Source organism: Cotesia glomerata, linkage group LG1, assembly GCF_020080835.1.
Source record: "Cotesia glomerata isolate CgM1 linkage group LG1, MPM_Cglom_v2.3, whole genome shotgun sequence".
Classification (NCBI taxonomy): Eukaryota; Metazoa; Arthropoda; class Insecta; order Hymenoptera; family Braconidae; genus Cotesia; species Cotesia glomerata.
The window spans coordinates 36,311,077-36,338,327 of NC_058158.1; the positions used below are offsets into that span (position 1 = coordinate 36,311,077).

A 27,251-nucleotide genomic window follows, 5' to 3' on the forward strand; every position below is an offset into this window, starting at 1 on the left:
ACTATATTAATATAGGTTTTTTACTTAATCTATAAAAAAAATTGCACATGTTTTATTTATTATTCTGTCTACACTATTTATTTATTTATTTATTTATCTTAAAATCCTAATTCCCTTGTAAATTAAATTCTAAGTGTGAAATTCATCGAGAGACAACTCAGGTGTGACGTATCTCATCGGCCTTTAAAACTGACCTAACCAGCAGTTGTAGAACTTGGTCTGTATCCATTGCAACATCGAATTCATTATAAATGATAATAATTTGCCAAAGTTGGTGAAAACATGAAGAAAAACATGTCTTGAAATTTATTTTCGCAATTGAATTCATACCAGTGAGGACTACGTATGTAATTTTTATATCCTTAAATTGGTGAAGACGCGTTCTCGTGTCTTGTATTTCTTAATTTTAACGTCTTTTAATTTGTCAACGTCGTTTCCTCAACTTGAATCAACTTTTTACTATTTTTTTGTCTTAATCCTTTTGCTTTCTATATAAGTCGTGGATTTTAATCCCATGCGATTTGTAATTATTTTACTGCTTTCCTCGAATAAATTAAATCCTATCTATATACGGATAGCTAATTTTTGAGATTAACACAGTTTAATCGGTTGAATTTATTTAACCAATTAGTATTACACTTAGTAGCTCAACACCGCTTCTTTTTCGACGCTCAATTTTAGAGGTAAAAAACAATTTGAACATAGATAATATAACATTATATGGTAAAATATAATAATTATGAATATTATTCTGAACAAGTCAGGGACATGACCAGCTGTTTTTTCTACTGTTTTTTTTTTTTTTTTTTTTTTTTTTTTAAAGCTTCTATGGTATATTAAACACACGACAAATAAATTTATCAAACGTTAAATATTCTCAAACATTAAAGCTAAAGAATGTTTTTCTTATCACAATTCATTAAAATAGACCATTTAAATAAAAATAATATTTTATAAACTTAATATAGATAGTGTAATTTCAAAAGTAAATAACGTTAGAGTCCCAATAGAATATTTAATAATACTAATATATAACTTCTTTTAGAAGAGTTCATTAATTTTAATAGGCTATTTTTTTTATCGAAATATTAATATTATATAATCGTTTAGAAATTATATCTACTAATTTTTTAAATAAAAATAAATTTATACTTCTACACTTATTGAACTTGCTGCGATTTAAATATCTATTAAATTCCACTATAAAAACAAAAAATTTTTCTTATAAGTTTATTGGCAAATCAAAAAAAAAAAAAATTAAATTACTTTTAGAAGTTTATACTTATGTGGAACAATAAAACAAAAGTAAGTAGTGAGGCATTAAAAATCTTTTTTATTTTGTTGCCCAACTTTTTGCTATAAAATATAAAGAGAAGATCTGAAATGTGAATTCTACCGTCATGGCCATATCCTACAGGTTAACGAACTCAAAATCTAGTCGAAAAGAAGTAATCCAAGATCTATAATTCATTATTTTTTGTATATAGTTCTCGAAATAAAATAATATAAATTTGACCGCTAAGCTGATCTTGATATCAATCTTCAGCGAGCCATGATTTCCGGATAAGTTAATTCCCGTGAAAGCGAATCGACCGAGAGGATCTCAACTTTATTATTAAGAATATATTTGCAATGTAATGTTATCAAAATGAGTCATAAAGTGATATCCTCAAACAAATCCACTCTGGAGTTAATAAAAATGAAATGGGAAATCCAAAAAGACCGCAAGAAGTGTATATTCGTAACTAGGTCTTTAACTGGGGCACTCTGCCAGTGTCAGTGGATTTTTAGAGGCTTACACCCATATTATAACCGTAATAATGATGATAACAAGCACAGTAACTTGACTGAACGGATTTAAAACGGTGAAAACACCACAGTGTTATATAGTTATATATATAGAAGTTCCAACAACTTTCTTTCTTGCTCTCTCGAGCTATCGTCAAAAGCCACAACGAGAACATTTGCCTGGCTTATTGGTCTGTAAACCTATAGAAACGACAAGTTTACGAACTTTCTCCTTGTAGACTGGTCACGAGCTCCTTAGAAATCGCCGTTGCTTATTTTTTTTTTCACAATGTTTCTTTTAGGACGTTAACACCTACTCATCTGAATAATCTCGCCCCAGAATGATGCGTTTCACCGCTCTGAAACCTTAAAAATGTTGGCTCAGTCTTCACGGTGGAAGTACTGAACTTCAAGTCTAATTTTAGATTGTTATAAATAACACTTGACTTCTTTGCGAATTTTTTTGTTGTCCATACATGGAAACAATGCGTATCGATGAAATATTTGACACCAAGTTGCATTCTGAAGTCGATTAAAAAATTAAGGCGTCAAGTTTTATAAATATTCTTATTTATTATTATTAAATTTCACAATTTTTACGCAAAAAAATCTAAATTAATGTATTACTTTTTCTTTAATACAAATTTTTCAGTAAAATAATTTTTTTTCCCTTGTACAGAAGTGTAATTATGATTTTGATACGAAATAAGATTTCTGTATGAAAATTATGTTTGATCACATGATCATATTTTTTTAAAATTAATATTATACTTTAAATTTCTAAATTAACTTCGCCAATTTTAATATTTTCTAAAATAAAAATCTTCATTTCAATTCTGAGGAAAATAAAAAAATATTCATGTAGAAATTTAATGTTATTCAGTAAAAAAAAGTTAAAAATAGTACTTAAAATATTAATCACAAAATTTCTACAATAATTTACTTCAAAAATTGCATTATTAATCATTCAAGTGGTTAATAAATATATTCAACATTTAATTTATCTCGCTTTTGAATTATCTTTACATTGTTTAACAAATAAACATTTTTATTATTTTGATGCATTTAAAATTTTCTGCAAAAGTCAAAATATAAATAACAAAACATTAAAATGAATAATGATTTAATTTATAACGTACAGTATTAAAAATCATGAATAAAGTTGAAAAAAAATTTTTAAATTAATAATATATACTATTAAAATCGAATTGAAGACAAGTTGATAATCATAATTTCGAATCATTTAATTTCTCTCAGTAAAAGTTCTATCCAATTTAATTCGAAAAGCCGCTCGATTGTTAACTTCATCACCAAGCAGAGCAATTAAATTTTTTATAATTAATTATCTGCAATTAAATGCAAATAGCTGTAAACTGTTAACATTATTATTACACTGATAGAAGGATTTCTTAACATTTAAGAATATTTCTTTGTATTTAAGAAATCATTTCTTAAACATCATTTCTTAGTATTTAAAAAATATTTCTTTGTATTTAAGAAATATTTCTTAAATATTAAGAAATATATATATTTTTTAAATACCAAGAAATATTTCTTAAATATTAAGAAATATTTTTTAAATACTAAAAAATGATGTTTAAGAAATGATTTCTTAAATACAAAGAAATCTTCTTAAATACTAAGAAATCCTTCTATCAGTGTATCTATCAGAACAGTATAATAATAATTAAACATACAAGTGCGCTTTGTTCGTAAACTTTTAGCTCTTTTATTATCATGTCACGTTTGAGTTATTGGTTATAATTAGTTATCGGAAAAAAGTGTAGAATTTTGTTCAAGTACGTGACCAAGTCATTAACAACGGCATGCGCGCCGATACGAAAGTGAAGATTTTAGTTTCGTAATTATCAAACAAATGTATTATATAGTATGTTTAGTTGACAAGTAAAGTAAAGAGCCAAGTCTGTCTGCTTCTTTCTACCTTTGATTTCTCAATACAAACCAATCGGTTTTAATTACCGCGCGTCTTCGCCCCTAATCATCTACTACCTACCTCATTAATAACTCATTTTTTTCGTAGCAAATAACTTGTTACCATACATGGAGGAAAAAAATTTCTTTTGAAAATAATAAGCAATATTATAATAAGAAAATTTGTTGAAAGATTTGAATAATTTTATTTCTTAGCTGAAGAAATAAAAATTTTTCTTACAGTAACTTTCTTGTTGAAAAAAAAATTTTTAGATTTAAGAAAAAAAAAACAATTTTTGGATAAAATTTCGTAAGTTGTCTATCTAAAATTGTTTTTTTCAGAATCAAAAAAATTTTTTTTCAGCTTTGGGAAGTAAGGGCGTTGAGTTATTTAGCGAAGTAAACGAAGATATACAATTATAATTTTTATTTAAATATATTTAATTGCTAATACACGCGTGTACTTAAAACGAGGTGAAGTTAAAATTATGCGATACGAAGCTTAGGGGTCACTCGGTCGAACTGAAAATTTTCAAGTGTCCATCTCGGCCCCTGACCTCTCAAGGGGCAGGGGGTACTCGATGGAAGTATATAGAAAATATATTAAGGGTAGGAGTACTTAGTTGTACGTAAGTATGGAAAATTGATATGCGTAGGTACATGTACAGGAAAGATTCTCTAGGTACACATAAATTATAAGATTGATATTCACAGATTCGGTAGAATCTGGCGCCAAGTTCCGTTCAAATCCGTTGTAAACGGAGCGCCAGACTACCGACTATGTTTACTGTAAGCAGAACGGTTTTTTGAGGCTGCGAAATTTTATTTAATTCTACGGTACTTTTTTACCCAATTTGTTTATCATAACAGTAATTCATAATTTATTTCACCGTATTAATTAATTATATTCACTTATAACAATTTATTTACTTGAAATTATTAAATTTTATCAGCACATACTATAGCTCGCTCACAAATTTCGATCCTGACTTTTTTTTGATGGAGAAAGGTCAGCGCCACAGACTAGATAAAATAAAAATGTGTAGTAATCCTCCTATAGATAAGCAACTACAGTTAAAAAAAGTAATTCACAGCTTACATTTACGGCCGCCAGGGTGCACTGGAATTACATCTACATGAACTGTAGCTTCAAGGGGATAGTTTGCAGTAAAAAATGCAGTCAACACGAGATTTAAGTTGTTATCAATTTTAAATTTTCATTATAATTAAAAAAATACTAAAATCCGAACAAAAACAGTTTCACTGTAAAAAAGTCGCGCCAAGTCCACGTTCATAAGACTATTAGGAAAAAAAATTTTTTTTCTTTACAAAACATACAAAATAAAAATTAAAAATCCAAGTAACCGATATGATTGTTTATGATTTTCGGAAATTAAAAAATTTTATTGTAAATTTAAAAATAAAAAATTTTAGAACGTACTTGGTGTGCGTCATTATGTATTTCAATTTTTTAAAGTCCTAGTAAATAGATTTTACGAATTTCATTAAAAGTAAAATATTTTGCAACCACGCACACTAAATACGTTCTAAAATTTTTTTTAATTTTTAAATTTACAATAAAATTTTTTTTAATTTCCGAAAATCATAAACAATCATATCGGTTACTTGGATTTTTTTATTTTTTTATTTTGTATGTTTTTGTAAAGAAAAAAAAATTTTTTTTTTCCTAATAGTCTTATGAACGTGGACTTGGCGCGACTTTTTTACAGTGAAACTGTTTTTGTTCGGATACGTAGGTACATGTACACACGGTGAGAAATTTCCGTATAAATTTACTATGCATACATAATAAGACTGAACCTTAATGACTCAATTCAAAATATTACCATAAAAATTTAAGAATATCATATTGTACCAATCAATATTTACTAGGGACCATAGTAAATTTGACCATGCAACTGTTACATAAACATATATAAAAAATTTTCGTAAACTGACAGAACAAAAACTGTTAGTGTGCTTAAAACTTTTCATTATAGTTCCATAGTAAAATTTCTGTTGCTCAGTCGACAATAAAAATTTATAAAAGAGTTTCACATTTAGTCACGTGTACTCGGTTCAAATTTAAAATTGTGACTATGAAATTTTCAAATGTTCCATAGTAAACGTATGCGCGTCAGTCGCGACGCGCGCTCTTTCATTTTTTCGTGCTGCTTTGTTTTGTCAACATAAGTCTACAGACGCTATCAGTAGTGGTTAACGGTGTTATGAAAATTGCAATAAACATTAAGTTTTAAATAAATATTAGTTTATAAATCCATCAACGCATGAATAGTTAATGAAAATTTGTAAGATTCATAAATAATAAAATATTTAATAATTTACCGTGAAAAATTAAAATGAAAACAAACATTTGATGATTAACCTGCAACCGACACTTCTAATAATAATAAAAAATAATTTAAAAGTTATATATTGTGTTTATAATTATTCATAATAAAATTAACTGCCAAAATAAATCCTACGTTGATTGTTAAAAATGAAAAAAAATAAAAACTATATTTTAAAAAATATTTTTACAAATTATTGCAAACAAAAAAAATCTTGTTTGGTTTGATATTTTTTTTTATTGCTAAAAATATTTTTTACTCTAAAATTTTTTATTTTTTACAAACGTTTTCTTATTTTTTTTGCTATAGTACATTCAGAAATTTAAATTATTGCATATTTCATTTTACTATGGTACATTTCAATTTCTACCATTTACTATGTGTGATTTCATTTGTTTCGGAAATTACTATGGGCCATTGTAAAATTTTATTCTGAGTCAATAAGGTTCACTAGTAATATGCACCATTGTAATATCTAAAATCCATGCACTGATAAAAATTGACTTGACTTAAGAGCCAAACTCTTGAACCAAGAATTCCATTTTGAAGAAAATGATTTTCTTGAATCAAGAGAATAAATTCTTGACTCAAGAAAATTTTTCTTGAATAGAATAATTTCTTAGCTCAGAATTTATTCTCTTGACTCAAGAAAATCATTTTCTTCAAAATGAGTATTCTTGGTTCAAGAGTTTGGCTCGAGTCATAATTTTTATCAGTGTGCAGAATAAAAAATAATGGAAATTTCTCACCGTGCAGGATAGATTCTCAAATTATAGAAAAGTAGAAACATTTTAGTTAAAAGATTGATTGATTGATTGATAATTTATTAATGCCAAGGCACAAGCCAAATGGCAATTTTAAATACAATATGATTTACAAATACAGTAATAATAGCAAAATTACATAAGTACATAAACTAGAATATAAATCTAATATATAAATTTATATTTATTTTTATCTGATTCAACTAACGAACTCAATAAATTATTTAATTAAAAACAGCTGATAAAAGAACAAAGTTGGAGAATTGAACACTTCGAATCTAACAGTAATTTTCAGAGAATTTGTCACTTTAAAATAACATAATTAATAACCCAAATTCAACAGATGGTCAAACATTTTATTTTTGGACACTTCAAGACTAGATGAGTTGACAATCTCTTCAGGTAGTTCTTCCCACAATCGTATTACACTTAATACATTACACTCAAAGAGATAGATAGAGAGAGAGAGAGAAATAGATATATAGGTATAGGTAGAGAGAGCAATTAGTGAGGTCTTGGGTCTGGTCACTGGCCAGGCGACAATAGTTTTTAATCCCTTAATTGCTCTTTAGAAAAAGGTATTTTATTGAGAATATTTTGTGGAAATATTTGGGAAAAACCCTTACTAAGCTTAAGCTTCTTATCGACTAATTTGACATATTTTTGATCCTATTAGAATAAATTTTATTAGGGTCTCGTCAGCTGCTAATGTGAATTTTATTACTTGAAATACAATTACAATAAAATAAAATTTCCCAAAAATGCTCTTGCAGCAGACGAGACTTTATCAATTGTTTGGCATCACCAAGTAAATTATAATCTGGTATAATTTATGGTGATGCGACACAACTAAAACTTTTCTAACAAAATACTTAATATCTTTGTAGAAAAACTTCAACTTAAATAATAACTATATTAATTAACTATTATTAATAAATAATAATAATAAAAATTAAATAGTGTTAATAAACATAAATGATAATAATAATAATTAAATAATATCAGTAATTATAAATAATGATAATTAAATAATTATATATTATTTAATAATAATAATTATAAATAATTAAAAATAATAATAATTAAACTACCCGGGAGTGGGTGGAAGATATGACCCCCACACAGCAATAAAGTTATACTGTGAGAAAAATTTTTCATTTCTTCAGCTAAGAAATTAAATTGTTTAAAATTTTAAACAAATTAATTTTTTTTTTTTTTATTTTTTTCTCTCAGAGTGTATAACATCATAACACCGAAGCCCACACAACTCGATGTCTTATATATCGATGAACACACGTAAACAACACTTAAAGCGATTACAAAATATATTACGAGTCTTTAATACAGATTGACATTAGAAATTATTTTAGAAAGCTCATCTTCAAACTTTTGCTTTATATTTATATTTATGCTTGTATACTTGTATTTTTTTATTTTTGTTGTATGCAATGTATATTTAAATAATATCATTTGTTGAATTGCGTTGTGCTGTAATTTGCATGACAAAGATGAAGATGCTAAAAAAAAGTAATCGTTGTGAATATGAAGGTAAAGAAATAAAACTGGTGACACAGTTACTGGAAATTTTAATTCTTTAAGCAAAAAGAGAGAAACAATAAAAGTTTAAATATATATATAAGGTCACGTCCAAGTCGAGATTTTTTAGAGCGTCATTTAATTTATTTTATATTTCTCCGAATGGTTTAATTCACGGATTTTTAAATAATTATGAAATTTTTTAATTCTGTTAAACTCTCAGCGGGAAAGTTTTTTTCTAAAATTTATTGATATTAAGAGTTTCATTTTTTATTATTACATTTATCAGAATTTTTATATAAAACTTTAAAATTATTTTTTTACTTTTAAACTTCTAAATTTTTCTTAAATTGACTTTTTTTATGAAATTTTTTACAAAAAACTCAATTTCTAATTAAATTCAATATTCCAAAAATTATGCACCAAACGTTACAAAATTTTTCCAGCAATCCAGTAAATGTTTATTAACAAAAAAAATAATAACAGGAATAAGTGAAAACATGACTAAGTACTGAAAATAATAAAAAGCGATGACTGCACACGGAAAAAAATAAATAGTAAATGCAACATGATGCAGTTTTGGTAAATAAACATGATGAAATCATGTTGCATCCATATTATTTGTCATGTTTCGGCCACATGACAATCATGTTGCGGTAGCATGAGAAAATCATGTAGCAGCAACATGATTTTCATGTAGCCTTAATAGCATAAAATTAAGCTGCAACAACTAAATATTTATGCTTCAAAAACATTATTTATTATAAAGTAACTAGGTTTTTTAGGATTTATAATATTGCAGATGAAAATAAGAGTAAATTATTGAATTATACAATTTATGAACGATATCTTTGTTTATTCAAATTATATACAATTCTTATCGCCAATAGCTTTGGTTTGTGATAAAAGTAATTAAATTATTATTATTTTCGTATATCAAATGCAGTTTGACTTCGCAAAGTTACAGTAGATCGCTGTCTTCTTGCGTATGCGCAGTTGAAATGCTGAGTGATTGGTTCTCATTTGAATAAATTTTTTATTAAAAAAATTTTTTACTACGTACTAATGTTTTTGACTAAAAAAAAATTGTCAAAAAAATAACATAATTTATTTAAGGGGTTAGGGGTAGTCAGACATGAAAAAAATGACAATTTTTAATAATTTTTTTTGCTAGCAAATCATTTTATTTTTTCAAAAAGTAATAGTATGGCATCATTACTCAATGTTTTGACTTGAGTTCACGAAAATTTAAAAAAAAAAAAAAATTAATTATTTCAAAAGTTATGACTGTTTGTGTTGACCCAATTCAAAAAAAGGTCCTTACGGTGACCATCATAAATCTTTAAAGATTCATATAAAATCAATCGGACAAGAAAAAATAGTTTCATTAATAGATAATTTAGTGCCTGATCGATGCTTTTTTGTTTAACATTAACAAAATGGCGGCCTCAAGAAATTTTTCTCTAGATTTTAAGAAAAACCAACAGTTAATTGTTTATAAAAAATCAAAATTTTCGAAGAAAAAAAAAGTTTGGAAAATTCCAAAGTGCACGCCTCATAACGCTCATTCATTTTTTAAGAAAAAATAAATTGTGTAACTGATAAAAAAAAGAAAATTATAATTAAGTAATTTCTTACAGAGTATTTTTTTTTTTTTTTTTAATATCAGCGCCCTTTTTTCTTGTTATATGCGCACGCAGTCTAAAAAAATCTAGCTTTATCAAGTGGCGCCATAGTTTTCACGTGACAAATAAGAAAAATTCGTTTGTCTTTGTACGGTTATATCGTGATAAATTTTAATAAAAATTCAATTAAAAAAAAAAAAATACGTAAACTAGGCTACTGATATGAAATACGGACCCAGTTCATCGCATTCGTAAACTAATAAAAAAGGTCCGGTCTTGAAATATCAATTTGTTCGGGAGTAATCATTGGTACATCCAAAATGGGGTGACATCCGGACGTCCACGTAAAATTTTTTTCAAAATAGCAACATGAAATGATTTTAGAAAGTAAAAGATGGTTTTATTTAAGTGTTTTCTCCGTGTACATCTACTTATATTATTGTATAAGTGTAATATGGTTGTGATAGAGACATTTAAAGATTACAAAATTGCTTGACCTTGACGAGTCGAGTATAAAGCACAACCTCACGCGCTTCGCGCTATGAGGCGTGCAAAAATCCTTTGATCAGACACAAGATTTTTATGTTTTCCAAAAACTGTATGAGTTTCATTGAAATCTACTGAGCGGTTTTTGAGTTACAGTGAATTACAAATGATTTAATTTAATAATTTACTCTAATTTTCATCCACAATATTATAAATCCGAAAAAATCTATTTGCTTGATAATAAATAATTTTTCTGAATCATAAATATTTAGTTTTTGAAGCTTAATTTTATGCTATTAAGGCTACATGAAAATCATGTTGCTGTCACATGATTTTTCTCATGCTACCGCAACATGATTGCCGTGTAGCCGGAACATGATAAATCACGTGGATGCAACATGATTTTCTTATTTTACTTCAACATGATTGTCATGTAGCCGAAACATGACAAATCATGTGGATGCAACATGATTTAATCATGTTTATTTACCAAGACTGCATCATGTTGCATTCACTATTTATTTTTTTCCGTGCAACAGAGATTGTCCAACAGAGTGACTCATTAAAGTGATCGAAGCGTTTGCGATTCTGCTTTCTCTCGAAATAAGTCACTTCATCTTAATCTTCTTCAAGCAAGTAAATAAATAAATAAACAAATAAATAAATAAATAAATAAAGTAATGGACTAGGTAAACCCCATACTGAGCAATTTTCTTCATATTCTATTATATCTACTATATATAATATTATACACTGACGCACAACAAATAATAAATAACATATTATATATATAATAAATTCGGTGAGAGCAAAACAAAGTAACCAATAACGATAAATGAAAAATAATAAGTACTCAAGTACCTGTGTTATTTATTAACTCTTATTTAGTAGTCTCACATCTACAATACATACCCACGGGGGGGGCTGTACTCGTTTACTCTCTTTACACGTGTACACCAAGGCCGTCTATATTAAAACTGGGAGCACCCATCCGGTAATATAAAGCTTCTGCCTTAATAAAATTAATAATCAAATAAACCTGAACTTACAATACTGAATGCTATGAAATGATATGGACAGTACACTAGTAAAAAAATTCCTTTGATTCAAAATAAAAATTATTGAGCCTAGAAAATCATTTTGAAGAGTTTATTGTTTGAATCAATAAAAAAAATATTTACTTAAAACAAGGATAAGTTCTTAGTTTAAGAATTTTTTTTGGAAAGACATCTGTTAATTTGTAGAATTTTTTTAATAAATAAATTTTTGCAAGATAAATTTATTCAAAAAATTTTATCTTTAGAAGCTCTAGAAAATTTTAAATAAAATTTTTTTTAAATAATTTTTTATACCTAGTTTATTTTTCAAGAAAAATAAAAAAATTTTCAAGTGTCTGCTAACTACAGTGTCATATTTATGTTCTTGTTTCAAGAATTTTTTTCTAGTTTTAATCATTTTTTTTTCAATGTTTAAAAAACAATATTTCAACATTTTATTGTCTTGAATCAAGATGAAAAATTCATGAACTAAAAAATTTTTCTCGACTTAAATAAATTTTACTTCAATCAATAATTTTTTTTTCTTAATTCAAAACAATCAAACGCTTCCAAAGAATAGTTTAGCTTCAAAAATTTGTATCTTAAATTAAGAGAATTTTTTTTAGAGTGTATACAGACTTTTTCGAAATTTTATTCTGTACTGCTCTGATTATGGATTTATACGATGAAATAGTCTATCTGCATTGATCTCATAATCAGATAACTTAGATTGTCCAGAAGCACGGCAATGCCCGCGTCACGGATAGTACGCTATCATTAAATTCCGTAGTAGTGAGTTCTATTTTCGCGGAGTGAACAATCGATTATGTAGACTTAGTGGCTCGGTTACTTATGTACATCTACGTAACAACTAATAACATTACTGGCCTTGACTATCCTTAATCTTGAATAAAGTAAGATTCTATTATATCCAATTTGCACGATTTAAAACAAAGAATCCGGTGTTTCTTTTTTTTTCACAGCGGCTATTATTCAATTAGCCGCTCGACGCTTTGTTCAATGGAATTGACAATTTTAGTATAGTCAATTGTCATATTTTTAAATCACGATTACCTTTCGCGAGGATAAACCAATATACACGTATTTATGCTACAGACGACTTTTTCAAGGCTGTCATTTGTCAAACGAGAGGTAATTGACCGAGGTTCAATGCTTGCTCATCTTTTAATTTTTAATTTATGTTGTTTATTTTTTTTTTTACTTTTCTTAATGCGCTTTAATACCTTAATTACGCTTAATTATATAAATATTTAGATGGCTTATGATAAAATACTTTTCGATAATTAAGCTTAGCTCGAAATACAGTAAAAAATTTTTCGTCAATGTAAAAATGTAAGAATTTTAGTTTTGATTTAATTAAAATTTTTTTAACTTTTTAAATTTAATTAAAATTTTTTTGACAAATTGGATTTGACGAGAAATTTTTTTCTCTATTCAAAAAATAATCTTATCAGCTTGTAATTAATCGATATTGGAGTAAATTTGCTGGAAACCCTAAAACTATCAGTATCGCCGGTAAATTTGATGCAAATGAGATTATTGGGAAGTTCCCAAAGCTAGTTAATTAGGAAATTTTAATTACTATTAACATTAACGTTAGCTCAGATGTATAAATATTTACGTAATATTCTTGCTTTAGTTAATCGATAAAATTTCAATAAAAAATAAAAATTACAATTCAATTGTGGAATATAATTCAAGCGCTCTTCTAGTAGAATTTCGCGGAATCAAATATTAGTTATCAACAAAAATTACTTTCAATTAGCTATCATCACCTTGTAAATCATAATATTCTAAGTCAATATTAATTTTGGCAACCAAATACTTACTTAAGTATTTCTGTACTAAAATAAATTAAAATATGGAAGTAGTTATGTTATTTTTTTTTTTGAATAAATAATATGTAATTTCTATGTTATCAAATGATAAATTTAATTGCTTGTAAGAGATAATGATTTTAATCATGCTAGATAAAATTTACATTACGAATTAAAATAACAATGGGCTTTAAAATAATTAATGTAAAAAATAAGATTATATTTTTATCGGCTATATCTACCTAAATTAAGATGTTAGTGATATAATTATCAGTTTTTTCATTTTTCTTTCAGTTAATTTTATTTAATTCTCATTAGAATTTTATAGACATGTTTAAAATGTATAAAAAATTTTGTAAAAGTCATTAAAATTAATTTATTTCTTATATTTATACATATACTACACATTTAGAAGACGAAATTTGTAAAATTCTTACACACGAGACTCGGGTTCGATTCCCAGCGCCGTTAAAAAAAATTTTAAGTTTTATTTGAATCAAATAATTTGTACTGATGAGTAATAACCATAAAGGATTTTAAAAATAATTTTTTAACGAAGATTAATATACTTTTATTAACATGATTAATAAATTAATATTTAAATTAACTACAGATACTTGAAAGTAATATCTTGAATATTTGATGACACGATTGAGAAATACAATTATTACTATTTACATACTACTTTATCTTGATAAAAAAAATCCCATACTGTCGTTTATCTAACGAGTTAGTTATATGCTGGTGTCATTGTGGATAATATAAATTTTATCAAATTCAACTCAAGGACAACAATCATTAACGGAATGGAGTCTACCGTGCAATGTGCTCACAGCAACTTATTATCGTTTTCATCCCGTATATTTATTAATAATTATAAACCCGATAGATTTTATTAATAATAAAATCTTATTAAAAATTTTTTATCGCATTCAATGAAAGTTGATGACGCTAATTACGAAACTGACAACACATTTATTGGCGATTGCATTTATAATTTATTTATGAATGACTATATAAATATATTTATAATTTTCTTACGTTTGATGATTATTTATTGACTAAAAAAATTAAATTTCTAGTAATTCAATGGATTGGTCAGCGTAAGCTTAAATTATTATTTATATGCTAAAGCTATTTTTCTACTTTAGTGTGAAGATTATATAAAGTGGGTTATTCAAGCATTATTATATAATCATCCTAATAATTTATCTTACAATGTATCAAGTGCAAAATGTACATATATGTATAGATCAAGATATATATTTTTATTTTTATATTTTATCACGCTTATAAATCATATCAAGGTAATATGCTATTAAGGAACATTTATATTCATAATTTTTAACTAGTATTTTTTTTTTATTTTATTCCATTTATTTATTTCTTCAATTTAATTAGTTTCATTAATCATTGTTTATGAAATATTTCTAATAAAAGATATTTTTTAAACAACATTAATTTTTTTCTATTTTTTCAACATACAAAATTAAAAAATTGTTTTTATTGATGCAAAAATTAAAATTTTTTAATGAAAACTTTTCAAGTGTTAAGAAAATGTAAAATTATAACCAAAATTTAAAATGATAAAATTTTAATAAAAAAAAGTGAAATTTTTAATTTTTAAATTTAACATAAAATTGCAATAGAAAAAAATTTAAAAGTTAATTTTTTTAAATAATTTTATTTATTAAAAAAAATATTTAAAAAAAATTTAAAGCTTTCAGAAATTTTCCTTTCAAAAAATAAAAATTTTCATTGGAGCGAAATTATTTTATAAAAATTATTTATTATAAAAAATAGTAAATCATTAATTTGTTTAATGGTTAAAAAAAGATCTTCAGCATTACATATAAAAATATTAAAAACTTTTTTAAAAATTAAAAAAAAAAAAAATTTTTTACCACTGCAACTTGCAAAAAATTTCGCAATATAAAAATTTAAATTTGAAAAAAAAAGTGCGGGAAAAGTTAATTCAGGCGCTTGCGTGCGCGACGGCTGACCATGGAACTACAACTAAAAGGTTGGAATTAAAACACTGATCGCAATTGATCGTAACAGAAAAAGGTAAAAAAAAGCGTATCTGATATACAGTATAGTCAAACCGTCAAACTTTCAGTAGTAACGACACATCACATAACTGTTTTTAAATTCCTACTAGATAATTAAAGAAGATCAATGATCTTTTTACAGTGATAAAAAAAAGACTTATTGAAATAAATACTCTACTAAATCCCAACCTACCACTAACAGTAGCAAAGTGTAAAATAAGTTATAAAAATAAATATGTCAAGTGTTAACGGTGAAAGTAGCAAAGGACCAATACCACCCAGGTGGCTTCACTGCCCCCGAAAGTCAGTAAAATTAATCCACAATAAATTTCTAGCTTTCAAAACACCTCTATCCACTCACTTCGACGACCAGGTGTCAGAAGACTGCCGCTTTAACGTTGGCATGCTGTTCGCCTCGCTGAAGAGCGAGCGCCTGAAAATAGGGTTATGGATTGACCTCACAAACACGAACCGCTTCTACGAAAAAGATGACGTCGAGGCTTACGGGTGCAAATATTTCAAATTACAATGTCGCGGACACGGCGAGACTCCGTCTCGAGATCAGTCGAAGACTTTTGTAGAAATCTGCAAAAACTTTATCGCCAAACACCCGCTGGAAATAATCGGAGTACACTGCACCCACGGGTTCAACCGCACGGGTTTCTTGATAATCAGCTACCTGGTGGAGACCGACCAGTACAACATCGACGCGGCGTTGAATATTTTCTCAGCAGTAAGACCACCAGGTATTTACAAAGACGACTACATAAAAGAACTCTTCCGTAGGTACGACGACGTGGATGACGCTCCAGCAGCCCCACCGAGACCCGCCTGGTGCCTCGAGTATGACGACGACGACGACGTAGATGACGACGTCTACCAGCAGTCCGCCAGTGGGAACCAGTCTCAAGGAAGACGGAAGCGAGAGTACGTCAACAAAAATCCAGTCTTCATGGCCGGGGTTCCTGGCGTGGTGGTAGTAAACGACCACGTAAAGTCTTCCGGGATTCAACGGCGAGTGCAAGAAATCTGCGGGTGGAATTCCAGTGGGTTCCCGGGCTCACAGCCTGTCTCGATGGACAGAAACAACATAAATAAACTCAGTGAAAAGCCTTACCGCGTGTCTTGGAAGGCCGACGGCACTCGGTACATGCTGCTTATCCAGGGTGGTAATGAATTATTCTTTATTGACAGAGACAACAGTGTCTTTCAGGTTTCCGGGCTGGCATTCCCGCATGCTCATGACACGATGAGGAATTTAAAAGACACTCTGCTGGATGGTGAAATGGTGATTGACCGCGCTGACGGAAAAGAGTACCCTCGGTATTTAGCCTACGATATTATTATGTACGACGGCAAGGACGTCAGCAAGAAACCATTCTTTCCTGACCGATATGCGTTGATTGAAAAAGAAGTTATGGGTGGAAGGTACCGCGCACTGAGAGAAGGACGTCTTCGGCGAGAACGCGAACCTTTTTCTGTTAGGTTAAAACAGTTTTATGATATCGCGCAAACTGGTAGTTTGCTCAGTGAAAAATTCGCCAAGCAGCTGGGACACGAGCCCGATGGATTGATATTCCAGCCTGCTAAAGATCCCTACGTTCCGGGAACCTGTGATAGCGTCCTCAAGTGGAAGCCTCTGAGCTTGAATTCTGTGGACTTCAAGCTCAAGATAGTGACTGATTCGGGGCTAGGAATTCTGCCTACCAAAAAGGGCATGCTCTTTGTCGGTGGACTCAATGAGCCCTTTGATAAAATTGAAAAGCCGAGTAAAGCGGTAAGAGAGCTTAATAATAAAATAATTGAATGCAAGTGGGAGAATAATAAGTGGGTATTCATGCGTGAGAGAACGGACAAGTCCTTCCCGAATTCCTACAAGACTGCGGTGTCTGTTTGTCAAAGTATCAGGGAGCCGGTTACTAACAAGTATCTTCTGGACTTTATTGAGCAACACAGATTTCAAGACGACTCGGATTTGATGCCTCCTCCTTCAAAACGCATGAGATGACGAAGTAGTTCTATTAATGTTAATGATTAAAAAAAAAATAAGAATTCTCATTGAAATTTAATTTATTTTTTTGGTTAAATTTTGATGAATGTTTTGTAAATATTATGTGTAATTAAATTTTTAATTGTCATTTTAATCAACAATGTTTTAATGCGTGAGCTTTGATTTTTTTAGATTAAATCTTTATATCCAACGCATCAATTATTGAAAATCAATTATGGAATTAAGTGAATAAAGACTTATATTAATAACATACTTTTTATTTTATTTTATTATTTATGTCCCTTGTTTATATTATTAATTAAGTTAGTAATTATAATTTTTAAAGATTAAAATTAACCTGGCAAAAGTAAGTTTGTTAATTGTTTTATAAGTTATTGGTTTGACTGTAAATTAAACAATAAATTTATTTATTCCAGATCGAACAGTTCAAATTTGGTGTACCAAGGACCTGGCGTCGAAGGAGCGTAAATCTCTTCGGGTTAATATTGATTATGATTTTGCGACAAATGTCAGAGTTTCTCCGGATGGCAAGGCGTTTATTATCCACAAATCGTTGAGTAATAATGTCGAGGTCTATGGACTCAGGAAAAAACCCAATGGATTTTTTGCGTCAGCGACTCTCGTCCTCGAGTTTCCAAAAGTAAGTTTTGACTCATCTCTTGCTATTAAAATTTAAATTATTATCTTCTTTATTATAACAATAATTATTTATAACTTGTATATTAAAATTATTAAAGCGGCATCAAGAAGACATTGTGGGAATGGAGATCGCCTGCAATGGCCGTTTTATAATGACTTGTGGAAAAACAAACGACTTAATTATCTGGGACCTCAAGGGAGAAGTTCTTGCTACTGTTGATACATATTTGGGATCAACACATATGGCTAAAATTTCACCTTGTGGGCGTTTCGTCGCTGCTTCTGGTAATTTTCTCATTTTAATACGCTATAAACAAAACATAACTCGCTTACAATCGAATTAGTATATTGTTAGAAGCTACTTTGTATTTACTTCTTGTTTTTTTTTTTTATAGGCTTTACACCAGATATCAAAGTTTGGGAAGTTGGATTTACTAAATCAGGAGAATTCAAACAAGTTACCACAGCTTTTAATCTTGGTGGTCATTCATCAGGGGTTTATGATTTTGATTTTAATGCTGATTCTAGTTTTATGGCTTCTGTTTCTAAAGATGGTACTTACCGTCTTTATGACACCAAAGGTACTTAAAATATTAATTTAATTCCTTGTTTAAAATTTTATTTTTAGCATTAATTATTTTCGTAGAAAAATTTTATGAGTCACAAATAATTTGAAATATTTTAAGATTCAAGCTAATATAAAGAAATTTCTATTATGAAAAAAAAAAAATTATAAAATTAAGGGGAAACACCACTGTGATGGTCGAAAAAAAAGGTGATTTTCGGGAATTTTTTTGACAGGGAAAATAAAGGAATTATTTAATTATTAAAAAGTTATTAACAATCTCGTTGAGCACTAGAGAAAATTCCCCTCTCCATGGTCGCATCGATAACTGAAAAACGGATTCTCTGAAAATAAAAACCCAAATTGCTTTTTAATCAGTAAGGATGCAGTTATCATTGCACGGACGGAATTAAAAAAATTTTGATTTTAAAGATTTTTGAGCCGGGTTAAAACAAAAAAAAAAAAAAAAAAAAAAAACAGTAAAATTAATGACAAAATTTTCAATCAGTCACCATTTCTTTGAAAATTAATATTTTCAAAATTCCGTACGTGCAACGATAACTACATCTTTACTGATTAAAAAGCAATTTGGGTTTTTATTTTTAGATGATCCGTTTTTGGGAAAATTTTTTCTAGTGCTCTACGAAATTGTTAATAACTTTTTAATAAAAATTTAGGGTAATAATCTTTAATGTACCCTTAATAAATTGAAAATAATCCAATCCCCAAATTCCTTTATTTTCCCTGTCAAAAAAAATTTGCGAAAATCACCTTTTTTTTCGACCGTCACAGTGGTGTTCCCCCTTATCTAATAAAAATATAAATATATACATTTTTTTTAATTATCCATCTCTATTTTTTTGTAGTTGAATTTGAAAAAGGTGAAGATCCACATTTCGTACTATCAGGAACTTGGGAAAATGTAACACCAACTAAAATGGTTATGTCACCAAACGGTGAAGTCTTGGTAATTACACATGGATCATCTTTATCATTTTATTCAACAATAAGTGGAAAATTAGACACTACCATTGAAGATATAGGTAAATATAAATTTTAAATACGCAATAAGTATTTTTAACAAACATAATTTTTTATTAAATTTTTTTGAAGGTTTTGTATCATGCTTGACGTTTGATGCATCAGGAGAGTATCTTTTGGTAGCTGTCGATCGTTTTATTCGCATAATTCGCAACATTCCAGGCTACCGTGTCGCAATAGAATCAGCGAAACGCAAATTGGAGCAACGACAAACGTCAGCAACTAAAGAACGGCTCGAAAAAATAATCGCCAACTCGACCAAATTTCTTGAGTCAATGGGCGAGCGAGTTTTATGATAATTTCAAGATTAATTACAATCGCAAATTAATCATCAAGATTTTATAAACGATTGTTATTGAAAATTTATAATTATATTTCACACTTTCTTTTAACCAAACGCTCTGACGTTTGGTTAATTTTTTTGCTGTCTGAATTTCAAAATATACTTTTTCAATGTATAAATAATAATGCATACTTTAATGTTTTGGTTCTATTATTATTTTAAGAGCTGGTAAAAAATTACTTATAAGTACGAAAGAACACGCTTTTAATTTACACTTAAGTTATATGTACAAGTTTCAGGTATCAAATAATTTTGATTAAATAATAATAATAGAAAAAATAATTTAAAGTTGGATAGCAGCTAGATTGTAAGTATTTTTAAGTTTGTTTTGTTTGTCTTTGAGAATCAAAAGACGTCGACAAGCAACACTGGCAGTCGTTGCACGATTATCACCACGTAATATCTGATAATTGGCACGTAAACTCACTCTTCGTAAATTATTTGGAGCTACTGGTCTACCACCAGCAAACGCGAACCTAAAACAAATTTAATTGTTTGAATTATTATCAATTAAATTGACAAGATTTTTAACTAATAAAATATTCGAAAATATTAAATTCCCTGGATATAAAGACAATTTTAAATAATAATAATAATAATTATTATTATTATTATTATTATTATTATTATTATTATTATTACGGATTTAAAACTATTGATTTTATTGAAATTAAAAGTATAGAAAAAAATATTTCACAGTGACATTTATAAAAATATATGTCAAGATGAATTAAATAAATTTTTTTATTTCGAATATTCTATTAGTTTTAAAAAGAATTAATGAATTTTTAAAGAAATAAAAAAGGTAAGTAATAATACCTTATTTCTCGTCGAGGTCCGCGTAAAACAGAATCAGGAAATATACTCAGTCTATCACTGGGAGCTTTGATACTAGGCCGTACTTTAGCGTACCTTATTTTACTCCTTACAATAATAGGAAGTATCCGTGGTAAATTTTCATTACTTTCTTCATTGTCTATTGGCTCCAAGTATGGCAACAATGAATCGCCGTAATTTTCATTTAATAATTTAAGGTTTGGTAGTGTTTGATTGGACCTCACCAGCGCGTTAACTGAAAGCTGTCAATAAAAGTTAAATTTTTGTTAAATTAAACTACTTGAAAACATAAAAAATTAATAAATTAATACTCACTGCAACTTGATGCCACAGTGAAGAACCTTCAGGTGCTTCTTTTAAAAGATTATCCAGCGATAGCGAAGAAGTGGACTGGAAAAATACCAGGGGCTGAATCCCCACTAACAATTCCATTGCAGTTATTCTCTTTTTATTAATCGTATTACTGGGTTTATGGTCTTGTGATAGAACATTTTCTAACATCGGAAGAAATTTGTCTGCATTTGCAGGCCACCTGAGCATTAATTTCAATGCACATGTCTTGAATAATGTTTCTACATTTGAATCTATAAAACTTTGACCTAATAACAATTCTAACAATAACTCTGTTAATTTTTCCACCTGAAATTTCAATTAAAAATTATAAAAAAAAATAATTTATAATTGTCGGAGTTATATTTTTGAAAGTAGCTTATAAATACCGAATTTATGTGATAAGGGTACACAGTAGCAGTATTTGAAGTGATTGCTATAATAAGTTGACAAGCACGTGTTGTAACACGTGTGTACTGAGCATTATTCGATATTACAGTTGATCTAGCAATTGAAACTAAAATATTTAATATTCCTTCTCCATCAAAGTGAGTATTGTTCATACAGTCGTTCAGTAAAACCTGTTAAATTAAATTATATTCATTAATTTAATAATAATAAAGGTATTTTTAAAATAATAGATTAAAAGCAAAATTGTGAAATTCATTTTTAATTTAAAAATTTTTGATACTGAAATCAGTAGACATCTGACAATTTTTTTTTTATTTTAAATTCATTATAAAGAAAAAAAACATTTATAAAAAATTTGTACTTGTAATTTTTTTTTAAATTTAGAGGAATTTTTTTATTAAAATTTTTTCATGAAAATTTAGTTATAGAAATCCAAAAAATTGACAGATCTCAATTTTAGTGTCATAAATATCTTAATTTGTCTATACTTTTATAATAAATTCCACAATTTTTTGTATATTAACTAAGGTAAAAGCCCCAATATATGTTATCATGTACCAGTATATGATCACTCCATGTATTTGTATACCTATATTTGCGAATATATGGAGTGATCATATACTGGGGCTTTTACCTTATACTGATAAAAAATTTAACTTGACTCAAGAACCAAAATCTTGAACCAAGAATATCATTTTGAAGAAAATGATTTTCTTGAATCAAGAGAATAAATTCTTGAGTCAAGAAATTATTCCTGATTTAAGTAAATTTTTCTTGTCTCCAGAATTTATTCTTTTGACTCAAGAAAATCATTTTCTTCAAAATGGTATTCTTGATTCAAGATTTTGGCTCTTGAGTCAATTTAATTGTTTTATCAGTGTATGGACACATCAATTTTTTATTATTTCAATAAATTATACCTGAAATGTCTTCTTAGATCCATTAAATAAAATTTTAAGAGCTCGTTTAGCGTAAGCGTGACGAAACTCTGTAAGCTTAGCGTCAATAAATTCATCTTCATCACAGTGCGGTTCATTAATTTGCGTTAAATTAAGCGGTTCCAACGCCACACTGGCAACATCCACCAACTCTTCGTGAGGAACAAATACTTGTGCTTCTGAGTGGTAGGATGGCATTGGATCCGAAGACCCGTAAACTGGATCAGCATCACAAAGTGTTGTAATTACAGCGTTGACATCCGTTGAGAGCAGCTTTTTCCTGCAGCTGTGGCTCAATCTTGTCACGCATTTCTGTAAATAATTTTATTGACAATTAATTATTATACTTGAATTTTCAGACACAATATAAGCGGAGCTAAAATAATTAAAAGATACTAACGTGCAAAATTTCTCGTAAGCGGTAGGAAGCATCTTCGGCGAGTTTTTTTAGCAGCGAATCGGGCAGTGGGTGCATGCCCAATTCCTCGCCGATCACAGACACCCATTCGTTACTTAAAACTGCATATCTACGCTGATTGTTACCGTTCGTTATGTTTGTACTGTTATTGCTTGTACTTGTTGTGCTCGTGCTATTATTATTTTTGGATCCATAGTGATGATTTATTGACGATGAAAGGTTAGTTTGTTGGACTAATTCTTTCATGATTATTAATTATAAGTTTAATTATTTTAGTTAAACATAACATTTATATTTGAACACTCGAAGGTTTATTTATATTTATATTTAACTAGTGATATTTTATTATTATTTCATTGTTAATACTAATTTATTTATTATTTAAACACTTAGATGTTTTGGATTAGAAATGTCACATACTAAGTGAATTCTATTTACCTAAAAATTACCGACTGTCGTTATAAATACTTTCCCTCCACTGACATTTATCAGCTGTCAGTGCCAAAAGCTTAAAGAATTTAAAGGATGGCCATGTGTGTGTGTATAAAAAATATCATTGATATCCAAAAGTTGACTGTTTATAAATAATATATAATTTATTTGAGTATGTTCGGAGAAAAATGTCACGAGTAATTAAGTTTTTTACTACAATTAGAAATAATTGGAAAAAATCATTAGTTGGTGCAGCTGCTCTTTCTTATGGAGCTTCTTATGCCAATGATACTTATCAGTAAGTGTTTCTTTGAGGTTACTTTGAAATTATTGAATTTTTTTTACTGCTTTATATTTTTCAACAATTTTATTTTAAAATTAATTTAGCAGATATTTTATAATTTTTGTAACAAATAAATTAGGGCAAAAAATGAGAAAAAAAAATTAAAAATGCAATTTTTTTTTTATATAATTTTTTGGAAAAAATTTGTTTAATGTTTTAAAAAAATTGTATTTCTAATTTTTTAAAATTTTTACATGTCAATTTTTTACTCATTTGTTTTTTTCCATAATTTATTTGTTACAAAAATTATCAAATATCTGCTAAATTAATTTTCATGATTTTCAGAATCTCTTCAATCAATAAATTAGAACAAAAAAAATTTATTTCAAAAATTCCATCTTTAGAAGCTCTAAAAAATTATAAATGCAATTTAAAAAAAAATTTTCTAAACCTGTTTTCTTTTTCAAGAAAAATAAAAAAAAGTTGTTAAGTGTCTGCTAATTTCAGACTCATTATAAATTTTATTTTTTGTTTAATTTACAGAACTCATTTGTTGATGAGAGAGTACTGTGAGCAAGCGGTTAAATATGGAGATCAAATTCTTCCACTGTCACAAAAACCCCGGCACATTACTGTGATTTTAAATCCAGTCGCTAAGAAAAGGTGACATAATTTATTTTTTTTTATCTTACTATTAATAAATCTACACTTGTAAGTAATTAATATTTAATTTACTTGTACAGGAAAGCAAAAAAGCTTTTCGAAAAATACTGTGAACCATTGCTACACTTGGCCGGTATAGCGGTCACGATAATCCAAACTGAGCAAGAAAACCAGGCAAGGTCTTTAATAGAGAATTTAAATTTTCATACAGATGCTATTCTAGTGGCTGGCGGTGATGGTACTTTGCTGGATGTCGTTACAGGACTCATGAGAAAATGTAATGGGAGTATATTTTGCGCAAAACAAACTCCTGTGGGTATTTTACCTCTCGGTGAGGTCAACAGGTTATGCGATTCTATTTTCAGTCGTCAATATGACAATTTACCTCATATACATGAGATGATTGACGCTACCATGGCAGTAGTTCATGGGAACACAAAGTCTGTTGATATCATGAAAGTTGAACCAATTGAGGTATTTTTATTTATCATTACTTAATTATTCTCATTAATCATAATTATTTATTTTGTTAATTTATTTCTATTAGCAAAATGAAGAAGAATCAATAAAACCAATCTATGCTCTTGGTGTTATTGAGCTTGGCGCTTGGAGAGATGCTTACTCTAGAAGAGAAAAATATTGGTATTGGGGAGGATTAAGAAGGTATTCTTATTAATGTTAATTATATAATTAAGAAAATAAGGAAAATTTTATCTCCTTTTTGAGTGGTTATTTGATAAAAAAAGTTTTTTAAGTTAAATTTAGTATCATTGGATTGGTCATGACTTGAATTTGTGCCTTTTTAATGTTTCATATGCTTTTCAGCAGTAGTTAATTTATTACGATAAGTTTTCAAAGTAGTTCTGAATAAATTCGAATTCCGCGATAAACAACATTTGCTTATTTATTTTGTTTTGTACATGTGAATGTGGTTTATTGGTCAAAATTTAATTTATATAATTTAGAGACTAAGAATAGTTTTGTGACGGGTATATCTTTATCGTAAATTGATTTTGATATTTTTTTAGCGATAATCTTCTATGATTCAAATAATTTTGAACATATTAATATTCTTTAAGAAATTTTTATAATTAAATTTAGTATCATCGGAAAAGTCTTGACAATAATTTGAGACTTATTACGTTTTTATGTATTTTTCAGTTATAGTCAATTTTTTATGTTAATTTTTTGGAGCAGTTTTGAATAGTTTGTTGGTTCTATAAATTTTATTTGTCATGTTTTCCATTAAATTATTTTTAATTGACCCTGCTATAGCAATATTATTTTTAAAATTTATTTAAAAAGTACCCAAACTATTTATAGTGTGATTATAAATATCAAAAAATTATGAAGCCAAAGTTTTCTTATCCATAATCCGTAAATCTCGGAAGTCACATTGTGACTGCAATTTGCTAGTTATTTTTATTATATTTAAGAAACTTTATAAAAATTAACAGTGAAATTATATTTTGATAAATTATCAATTTTCTAACAATGAATTAAATAGTTATTAGTATTATCTGTATTTACTCCAATTAAAATATTTTTATAGGTATGTTACATATATATTCAATGGATTTAAGAAAGACGTCATGTGGAATTGCAATGCAACTATAAGATATTCGGATCCCTGTATAGGATGTTCTAAATGCTATCAGCCAGATAAATCACCCGTACAATCAGATGTCAGATGGTGGCATGTATTCATCCCAAAAAAAGTAACTTATGCGCAAAGCAATGAAATCGATTATAGCAAAGTAAAAAATGATAATTGCGATACGTTCAAAGAGACGTCAATCACAACGACTGAGCTGAGTTTGACGACACGCAACACAGATAAATTGAAGCCAGGTGTGCCGGCGGTTAAGTTACAAATTGGTAAGTTAGATTTTATAATCATTTATTTATTAACATATTTACAAATAGAAATTATAAAAATAAAGTTAATGTAACAATAAAAATAATTATTGGAAGGTCCTGAACATATAAGCTACTTTGACTTTGTGGCTGAAGGATGGAACCGTATTAAAGGTTTAAATAATGTTGTACAACAGACATTAGAAATTAAAGACTTCGAGTTTCTCCCTGAGTCTACCGAAGACTCGGTAAGTTTTCTTATTGCTTATTACAACTTTTTTTTTTAATTTGTAAAAATTTATTAACGGTTTAATGTTTGATTTTTTCTTTAGGAAAAAGAACAATATTTTTCGATGGATAACGAAGAATTTGAATTAAAACCGATGAAAATAACATTGATACCCAACGCTGTAAAAATATTTTGTCCGTAATACATGTTCATTGCAATTAATAGTGTATATTTTGATATTTATTTTATAAATAGATTTTATTGAGCCATCTTTAAATTTAAATATACTTTGAATATGTTAAAGTATCACTGCCGTTTCTATTAACTTTTTTTATTTAATCATAATTGCACAATATGAATAATACTTTTTGATGAATTTTTCAATTTTAAAATTGCTTACGACCGATTGTTTCAATTTCGAGGCACTTTATATCACTAAACTTTAAAACTCCAATTAACAGTATACATTACAATGTACAATTAAAAATATCTTTTCCTCATAACTAGAGGATTTATCAACAGTTGAATACTAGGGTGATTCAAAAAAAAAGAATATTTTTTTTTTCGTTTGGTACTCTGAAAAATAGGTTCCTAGACACCTCTAATAAAGCCTCTCCAAGCATGAGTTCTTAATTGTAACGGGAAGGTCCTCCTTCTTACAGTTTTCTATTTTTTCTTATTATCAGATAGAAAAATTTATATCTCGCTTCCAACTACTTGAAAAAATATCTTGTTCCTTAGATTTTGTAGGAAATTGAATGCTCTACAAAAAAGGTCTCTTACGATTTTTTCGTAAACCCAACCGTTTAAAAGATATTAACGGTTAAAGTTTGATTATTTTTGGGA

At 28.0% G+C, this 27,251-nt stretch overlaps 4 protein-coding genes across 4 annotated transcripts in view; 3 read left to right on the top strand and 1 right to left on the bottom strand.

Moving 5' to 3' along the window:
* The window catches only part of LOC123273136 (transducin beta-like protein 2), a 40,464-nt gene extending 20,335 nt beyond the window's left edge, over positions 1-20,129 (top strand). Inside the window, exons 4-8 of the mRNA XM_044740418.1 lie at positions 17,836-18,059; positions 18,157-18,343; positions 18,454-18,639; positions 19,490-19,666; positions 19,737-20,129. Of these exons, the coding sequence (XP_044596353.1) occupies positions 17,836-18,059; positions 18,157-18,343; positions 18,454-18,639; positions 19,490-19,666; positions 19,737-19,960 (998 nt within the window). The 3' untranslated portion in view covers positions 19,961-20,129. The remainder of the gene's footprint in view (positions 1-17,835; positions 18,060-18,156; positions 18,344-18,453; positions 18,640-19,489; positions 19,667-19,736) is intronic.
* Positions 15,315-17,669, top strand: LOC123273181 (mRNA-capping enzyme). The gene has a single exon (XM_044740467.1). It carries the CDS (start codon positions 15,644-15,646, stop codon positions 17,414-17,416), a length of 1,773 nt encoding a protein of 590 aa, XP_044596402.1. The 5' UTR covers positions 15,315-15,643; the 3' UTR covers positions 17,417-17,669.
* Positions 20,130-20,194: 65 nt separating the features above from the next.
* LOC123273216 lies at positions 20,195-23,319 on the bottom strand. The gene is made up of 6 exons (XM_044740559.1): positions 22,924-23,319; positions 22,506-22,835; positions 21,564-21,755; positions 21,160-21,483; positions 20,827-21,086; positions 20,195-20,483 (listed from the first exon to the last, which is right to left on the bottom strand). Exons 1-6 carry the CDS (start codon positions 23,185-23,187, stop codon positions 20,291-20,293), a joined length of 1,563 nt encoding a protein of 520 aa, XP_044596494.1. The 5' UTR covers positions 23,188-23,319; the 3' UTR covers positions 20,195-20,290.
* A 125-nt stretch (positions 23,320-23,444) lies between these two features.
* On the top strand, positions 23,445-26,627 carry LOC123273248 (acylglycerol kinase, mitochondrial). Its single transcript, XM_044740605.1, has 7 exons — positions 23,445-23,671; positions 24,200-24,319; positions 24,400-24,793; positions 24,867-24,982; positions 25,872-26,197; positions 26,294-26,424; positions 26,509-26,627. The coding sequence occupies exons 1-7, from the start codon at positions 23,562-23,564 to the stop codon at positions 26,605-26,607; spliced, it is 1,296 nt and encodes a 431-aa protein (XP_044596540.1). The 5' UTR covers positions 23,445-23,561; the 3' UTR covers positions 26,608-26,627.
* Positions 26,628-27,251: the final 624 nt, after the last annotated feature.

What these genes read in the sequence shown, in the direction of transcription:
- LOC123273181 (XM_044740467.1), top strand. Translation starts at nt 15,644, where the DNA reads ATGTCAAGTGTTAACGGTGAAAGTAGCAAAGGACCAATACCACCCAGG.
- LOC123273216 (XM_044740559.1), bottom strand. Translation starts at nt 23,187, where the DNA reads ATGAAAGAATTAGTCCAACAAACTAACCTTTCATCGTCAATAAATCAT. An exon ending in GATCTAAGAAGACATTTCAG is followed by an intron (nt 21,756 to 22,505) that starts GTATAATTTATT and finishes TTAATTTAACAG; the next exon opens with GTTTTACTGAACGACTGTAT. An exon ending in ACCCTTATCACATAAATTCG is followed by an intron (nt 21,484 to 21,563) that starts GTATTTATAAGC and finishes TTGAAATTTCAG; the next exon opens with GTGGAAAAATTAACAGAGTT.
- LOC123273248 (XM_044740605.1), top strand. Translation starts at nt 23,562, where the DNA reads ATGTCACGAGTAATTAAGTTTTTTACTACAATTAGAAATAATTGGAAA. An exon ending in TATGCCAATGATACTTATCA is followed by an intron (nt 23,672 to 24,199) that starts GTAAGTGTTTCT and finishes TTTAATTTACAG; the next exon opens with AACTCATTTGTTGATGAGAG. An exon ending in GGCGGTTAAGTTACAAATTG is followed by an intron (nt 26,198 to 26,293) that starts GTAAGTTAGATT and finishes AATTATTGGAAG; the next exon opens with GTCCTGAACATATAAGCTAC.